We start from the raw sequence: 7,658 nt of genomic DNA, 5'->3' as shown, positions 1-7,658 counted from the left end.
GTGTAGGGAAGCGGGAACTATCTTATCCCTTTTTTTTTTTTTTTTTTTGTATCTTGTATCTTGCCTTTTGTTGCCCTAGTTGTTCTTGTTATAATTATACTGTTGTTATTGCTGATATTGTGGTTGTTGGATAGAACAGAGAGAAATGGAGAGAGGAGGGAAAGACAGAGGGAGATAAAGATACCTGTAGACCTGCTTCACCGCCTGTGAAGTGATTCCCCTGCAGGTGAGGAGCCGGGGGCTCAAACTGGGATCCTCAAGCCAGTTCTTGCTAAACTCGCTGCGCCACCACCCGATTCCCAGGAACTATCTTTTAACATAAACTCTATGGCCATGCCAATAGCAACCTTGAGGGCACATGTGGCTCCCCACAAGAGAGAAAGATAAAGACACAGAGAAAGGACAGTCACCTCAAAATGTGGGACTTTCCCTCAGTGTCACGGTACTTGCATGTGGTGTCGGGCTTTGAACCTGAACTTTCGCCCACGGTAAGCCGTGCACTCTTCCAGATGAGCTATCTCCTTGTCCCTCAAATGCAGCATTTTTTTAAAATAAAAAAAGCAACATTATTCTCATTTCACTTTAAAAACAAGTTACCAAAACGATCATTACTGTTTTGCCAGATAGTTTTCGAATTAATAAATATAGTTCATGTCTTTTCTGAAATTTGACATTTACTCAGCACACAGGGTTTTTTTTTTTTTTCATATTCCTGATGCTTCTTATAATTTCAGGAGTTTCACCTTAGGATAGTATAAATATTGGCCTCAACTGGGATCTTCATATTGAAAAAGAAATGTGGTTTCTTGCTTGTAATATCTATGAATCATCCATCTCATTCACTCCAGAGGGATTAAAAAAAAAGTGTGGTCCAGGAGATGATGCAATGGACAAAGCACTGGAATCTCAAGCATGAGGTCCTGAGTTCAATCCCTGGCAGCACATGTACCAGCAAATGTATATCTGGTTCTGTCTCTCTCTCCTCCTATCTTTCTCATCAGTAAATTAAAAAAAAAAATTTTAGATTTTTTAAAAACTTAAAACAAAAACATGAATGTGAAAATGCTTTTTTTTTTTTTTGTAGAAGATTCAATTACTTGTTCATAAAGTGCCATAGACAGAGATGATAATGTGTTAAGTTCCAAGGTATTTGAGCAACTAAGTCCCCAGCACCTGAAGTCTAATTGTGCGGGGGGTGGGGGTGGGGGCGGGGGACTCCCATTTATCTGTTAATCAGACCAACATCTAGCATTGAAATGAAAGCCTGTATATCACTGGAGGCACGTTGGTTTAGAGATGTTTACCCTTAAAATATCATTTTGAAAAGAGCTTAGAGCACTATTAAGAGTTGATAAAGAAAGTTATTTTATATATGTGTATGGATTGCTAGCTCATGAAACTGACATGTCTGAAATGGCAATAGAGCAAAACAAACAAGCAGCCCCCCACATACACACACCTACAAATAATCACCTTCCTGAGGACTAAGAGAAAATATTTTGGTGCCATGCAAGACAATACGTTAAAAAAAAAAAAACAACTGTTAAAAATAATTGAAGCAATTGGTTGTTTGGGTACTACTTTTTTTTCTCTTTTTTTGCCTCCAGGGTTATTGCTGAGCTTGGTGCCTGCACTACAAGTCCACTGCTCCTGGAGGCCATTTTTCCCATTTTGTTGCCCTTGTTGCTACTCTTGTTGTTGTGACTAATGTTATTTTTGTCATTGCTGTTATTGTTGTTGTTATTAGATGGGACAGAGAAAATGTGAGAGAGTCTGGGAAGACTGAGAGGGAGAGAAAAAGATAGACACCTGCAGACCTGCTTCACCGCTTGTGGGGAGTCAGGAGCTCGAACCGGAATCCTTGCACTTTGTGCCATGTGCGCTTAACCTGCTGCTCTACCATCCGGCCCCCAGGAAATACATTTTTTAACCAAGGTGAGTGATTCCAGTCCACACTAACTCTTTTAGTGCATGCAGTGAAGAAATGTGGCCTGCATGTGAATGAAATGACCCTGGTTTACCGGTTGCAGATGGTTAAATGGAAAAATCTAGACTTCATTCTGAATAGACACAGGAGTTAAAAAAAAAGTAGCAAATGTATATTTAATTCAGTATAAAATTTCAGTCCCACACTGAGATTTCAACAGTGTCTTCCCAGTGTGAAGCCACGTCTCACCACTCCACTACCTCCAGAACTTGTACACATCCCAAGAGAAGACACAATTGAAGTCTACATTCTATGCTTACTTAACAGAAGGGCTTCCTTCCAGGTTGAAGAGTTTAGACAACTGAAGGCAAAGAGCAGAGGAGAATCTTTTTCTGAAGGAGCGCTTGGACCTGCAGTGGCTTCTGTTACCCAGACATTCAGGTGGAAGTTCTCACTATTTGGGCTCCTGTTTGGGTAAGAATGAGTTCCTCAGAGGATTACATCACTGAATCAAAAGGAACAGGCTGACCCTTACATCCATATGAAACAGGTTTCCCGAGGAGTTTGACTAGGCAGTAGCATTAACCTGGGTATCTTAAAATGTACTAAAGTGCGTAAAACAGTCATAGCTTTAAAATAGTCTAAATTCAGGTTTTGCTCTTGATTGGCCCCCCCCCCCACACACACACACTTGGGCAAATTAATGCAACTTTTTTTTTAACTAATGATAAGTAAAAGCAGAATTCAGTTTGGGCTTAAAATCAATTCTTATAAAATCACTGTTAGTATACGGTGCCTATTGACTGGATCATAATAAGAAGATATAAGATGCTAGAATTGACCCTTGTCTGTTTTGACCGCTAACTTCATAGATTGTGGCGGAAGAAGCTGTCTTTCTAAAATAAATGCCTTGGACACCTGACAGTGCTAGACATCAGGACATTTTTCAGGTATCAAGTTAGTAGCAGGTTGCTGACAGTTGCTTCTTCTGGAACTGGAGGTTATTTTACATATGCTGCAAGGACGTCTTTCTTTTTCTTTCTTCCTTCCTTTCTCCCTCCTTCTTTCCTTTCTTCTTTCTTTCTTTCTTCCTTTTTTAACCATAACATATAACATTGAGTCATGAAAGTGAGAGTCCAGGATCCCTCAGACCTCTCTGGATTGTAAAGATCATTATTGCATCATGTTGGGTGGAGTTTGTGTGCTAAAGTATTCAGCAAAAATCTTAGAGACTGGGCCAGCAAAATAGCTCATCTGGACAGTGCACCTGCCTTGCTATGTATGCACCCAGGTTGGAGCCCAGCACCTACCGCACTGGAGGAAGCTTTGGGGCTGTGGTCCTCTCTCTCTCTCTCTCTTTCTCTCTCCTGTCAACCTGGAGCAGTGAAACTCCATTGATGACAAAAAAAAAAAATCTTAGAGTCTTAGAGAGGGAAGCAAGCTGAGACTCATTCTGAGCTCCAGAATGAAAACAAACAACCGTGAAAGTAGTAAAATAGGCCTAGGAATGATGGCTTCAGAGGAAAAGGCAGCTTCGGCACAAGTAGCTGAGAGTCACTGTGGACCACAAATTGAATCTGAATATTCAAATCAGAAGTGAAAACACGCACCACATTAGGATGTGCTAATGAGAAGTTGACGGGTAAATCTGTCGAAGCTAGATGCCACAAAGACAATCCTTTGCCAAGGCATTCAGCAGTCCCCAAACAGCCTGACAGTGGCGGTGAGACCCACCAGATAGTTCCATCTTCTACCCACCTCCTCAGCTTGGAACTCAGCCTTTAAGCATATCAGCGTATTCCTGGCAGCCAGTACTTGTAAAGAGGGGCTCGGGACAGGAGGCCTGGGCATGTTTCAGCCAGAATACCCTTCTTGGGAAAGGCTGAGTGTGACTAACTGCCGGGACAGGTATTTGTGATTTAAATCTTGCTTACCTAAAACCATCTCAGAGATCTCAGAGACACCGTGAGGTGACAGAGGCAGGAATAAGCTCTGGGGAAAGGTGGAGGAGTTTCCTACTCCTTTGAGAACTTCCCAACTGGGTCTGGTCAACTCAAGAGCCACAAGTCATGCACTGTGTCTTCTTGTTGGGAGTAATAAGCTTAATACAACACACACACACACACACACACACACACACACACACAGAGTCTAGAAGTTTTAGTGAGTCAATTGCTTTGTTGGATGTCTTTTCGCTGGTCTTCACTCTTTGTGAAAAAAGTTCCTGCTGAAGGTTAAGTGGCCTGCCAGAGGCTTTTGAAGAACCCCCCCCCCCAAAAAAAAAGACCCAAAGCTAGCTGGGTAAGAAGGGAATTGCGTAAGTGATGTCCCAGAAGGAAACCAGAGATGAACCATCCTCCTGACTTAAGACCTAAGAAATGACGTGGACAGGTAACAAGGACAGGACAGGGCCAGAGTGGGTGCTGTTAACTATAAGAAGAGGAATCCAGGCAGGTGTGGAGGGGAGGCTGTTGGTGGCTGGCAGCCAGACCTTTTTCTTGTGCTTTTCAATCACACATTCTTCCAGGCCAGGGTGATGCCATTACCAGGCAGAGTGGGCGTTGGAAGAAATAGCAGAAGGTTTTCTTGCATCTATGTTGCTTTGAAATTAATTAAATTCGTATCCTCTTCATCCTCTGTTGGCAGGCCCAGCCGGCTCCCTCCAGGGCTGCTTCTCTTGGAAAACATGAGCATTGTTCAATGTTTAGGATTCGTTGTCACTGTGAAAAGAAAACAAAATGAAACAATAGTGTATTTCCAAGAAGTGAGTGAGAGCTGACCCCTCCAGGGTGGAAGTGGCAGACAAGAAGGGTCAGGAAGCTGTCATGTCGAGGTTGCAGTCCCCCAGACAACAGTCAGTTGTGGGTTTTGTATCTGATCCCTGAGAAGGAGATTTACAAAAGCCAAGAAACAGTCCCCAGCTCTCATTCCCACATCTCTGCCCAGGGTGGCCCATGTGGAGGGAGCAGATGGAATTGGAGTTCCCCCTTTAATTAAATCCAATCCCTTGCTCCAGGAACATATGCCAAACTGCCCTTTTTTTTTTTTTAGTTCCTTTAATTTTTTTTCCCATATATTGTTTTCCCTCTAGATTCTATGACCCATGCTTTCAAAAGCCCGTTTTGTTCAAAGCCACAGAGGACCAAGAGATGCCTCCTCAGCGTCACTTCGAATCCACTTGGCATGTCCTGAGTCTGAGGAGACGGACATTATGGATGTGGTATTTGCACACAGCCCTGCTATTGGCTAATTTGTGCTTTTGTTACTGACTTGGCAACCTTTGCCCAAGAGCTGGTGTCACGGGTTTTCTCAGGTGAGGCCACACCTTTACTCAAATGCCCTGGAAATGGGGCTGACCTGCTGCTCTTTTAGGGCTGTGCCCCTAATGCACACCTCTGCTATAAGTGACCTCTGTCTCAGAGGAAGTACCTGGAAAGTTACAGTCAGTGTGAACTGAATATCCTTAGGTCACAAGCAAGTCTAGGCTGTAAGAGACTCATTTGAGTGTTACTCAAGCTGAACACCACAGATTTCCAAAGAGGCTTTGAAGCAACATGATAAATAGGTAGGTAAGTAGGTAGGTAGATGGATGAATGGGGGAATGAATGGATGAATGGGTCCATCAGTAGGTGAGAAAAAGGGAGAGAAATAGGAAAACCAATAGATGAAAGGAGAGGGAAGATATCTATGTCTGTGTGTTTATCTACTGTGTTGAGAAGAAATTGTGTAAGAAGGACCCATGTTTGTTAGAGACAGGCTGGGGTTATGGATCGACCTGTCAGTGCCCATGTCCAGCAGAGAAGCAATTACAGAAGCCATACCTTCTGCCTTCTGTGCCCCATAGAGATCTTTGGTCCATACTCCCAGAAGAATAAGGAATAGGGAAGCTTCCTGTGAAGGGGATGGGATATGAAACTCGGGTGGTGGGAATTGTACCCCTCTTATCCTACAATATTTTTGATCATTATTAAATCATCAATAATAATTTTTAAAAAGAAGTTGAAGAATAAGAAAACACAAAGCAGAACTTGGTCTGGGTTTGGTGTATTGCACTAAAGTAAAAGACTCTAGGGTAGGGGGAGGGTTCAGGTCCTGGAACATGATGGCAGAGGAGGACCTAGAGGGGGTTGAATTGTTTTGTGGAAAACTGGGAAATGTTATACACGTACAAACTACTATATTTTACTGTTGACTATAAACCATTAATCTCCCAATAAAGAAAAATAAAGAAGGTGATGTTGATAAATGTAGCTTCAAATATATTTATGAAGAGCCCATGTTTAAGGGCAGGCAAAGACAACCTCCGTACCCAAATTTATTTAAACTAGAAACCCATTAAGGACTAAGAATTTATTTTTTATTTGAAGAGGAACAGGGACAAAAGCCAGCACCACCCACTTCACCAAAGCAGCCCCAAAGGCCCTCCCCCCCAAAAAAAAAAAAACCCGACATCTCATTTCTTGGAAAGTGGGTGGTAATAAGATAATATTTCTGAGATCCAGGAGTTCATCTCCATAGAACATAAGCCTCTGAATTTCATGTTTCCTTCATGTGGCCTTATCTTGAAATTTCAGCTACCTAGGCCGACTCTATTACAAAGCTGGTGGTAGTGGGCACAAGTCTTCTTTTGTCCACAGCACTGATCTGAGTCTGGCAGTTATAAGAGGAGTGATCTTTTAAATGAATCATTATGACACCAATCCATATTTATTGTTGAAAAAAATAGAAAATACAGGTGAGCAAAACAAAGGCACTGACAATCGCCCTGCAGTGAATGTTTTTAGAGTTCTTCCTCCTCCCCCAACTTTTTTCCTTTGATGAATTACATTAATTTTTTTTGTCTCAAAATGGAATCATAGTATACCTCTTGTACGATAATCTGATTTTCTTATTGTCACTGGTATATAATTATCTTTCCTGGCTACTAATGTTGCTTCTTTTAAGAGGTTCCAGAGCATTTTATTGTTTCTCTAGATTGATTTTTTTTAGCTATATCATTATTATTAAACATTTAGATGAAATCTAGTTTTATTTTTATTTATTAGACAAATTTCTACATCTGTGTACACTTCCGATTTTCACCCTTACATACACACCTAGGGGAGGTTCAAGTGTAGTTTTAAAGCTTGAAGAGTTCATTTTCAAATTACCACTCTTCCGGTATCATTTATACAATGTATGTATAAACACACTCTTTTATGGAAACAGCCTCCTTCCCCCCCCCCCCCCGCCATACACACAGGTTCTTCAGTCCTGGATATTATTTTCATTATTTTGTAAATCCATTAAGTAAAAATGGTGTATTTATGGTTTTTGTTGTCGTTGTTAGGAAGAATAAACATTTTTCTCAAAGCTCTCTTGATAATTTTCATTTCCTCTGCTGAATTGCTTATTGATATTCTTTGCTCAGGATTAAAATGGGACACTTATCTTTTCACCAGCTTGTGTATTAAGAGTAATAACTTTTGCTCATAACATATATGTATCTGCCCGATTCTCACCTCCCTTATTTTTGTTATTATATTTTTTGTATAAGTACCGCGCGCTAACCGATTGTGCCACTGAAGATCCGTTATTGTATTTTCTGAAGTGTAGAAATTTTGAGCTCTACTATAGTTAATTATGTGCCTTTCTTTATACCTTTCTTTCCTATCTCTTTCTCTCCTCCCTCTCTCTTTCTCTCTCTTTAGAGGCAGAGAGGCAGAGAGAGGGTGAGAGAGACCATGGCACT

At 41.4% G+C, this 7,658-nt stretch overlaps 1 protein-coding gene across 1 annotated transcript in view; it reads right to left on the bottom strand.

The window, feature by feature from the left end:
* Positions 1 to 575: 575 nt before the first annotated feature.
* TMEM154 (transmembrane protein 154) overlaps positions 576 to 7,658 on the bottom strand; it is a 47,939-nt gene continuing 40,856 nt past the window's right edge. The window contains exon 7 of the mRNA XM_060178952.1: positions 576 to 4,647. Coding sequence (XP_060034935.1) covers positions 4,632 to 4,647 — 16 coding nt within the window. The 3' untranslated portion in view covers positions 576 to 4,631. The remainder of the gene's footprint in view (positions 4,648 to 7,658) is intronic.

This window comes from Erinaceus europaeus, chromosome 19, assembly GCF_950295315.1.
Source record: "Erinaceus europaeus chromosome 19, mEriEur2.1, whole genome shotgun sequence".
In the NCBI taxonomy this organism is placed as follows: Eukaryota; Metazoa; Chordata; class Mammalia; order Eulipotyphla; family Erinaceidae; genus Erinaceus; species Erinaceus europaeus.
This window is presented reverse-complemented; position numbering and strand designations above follow the sequence as displayed.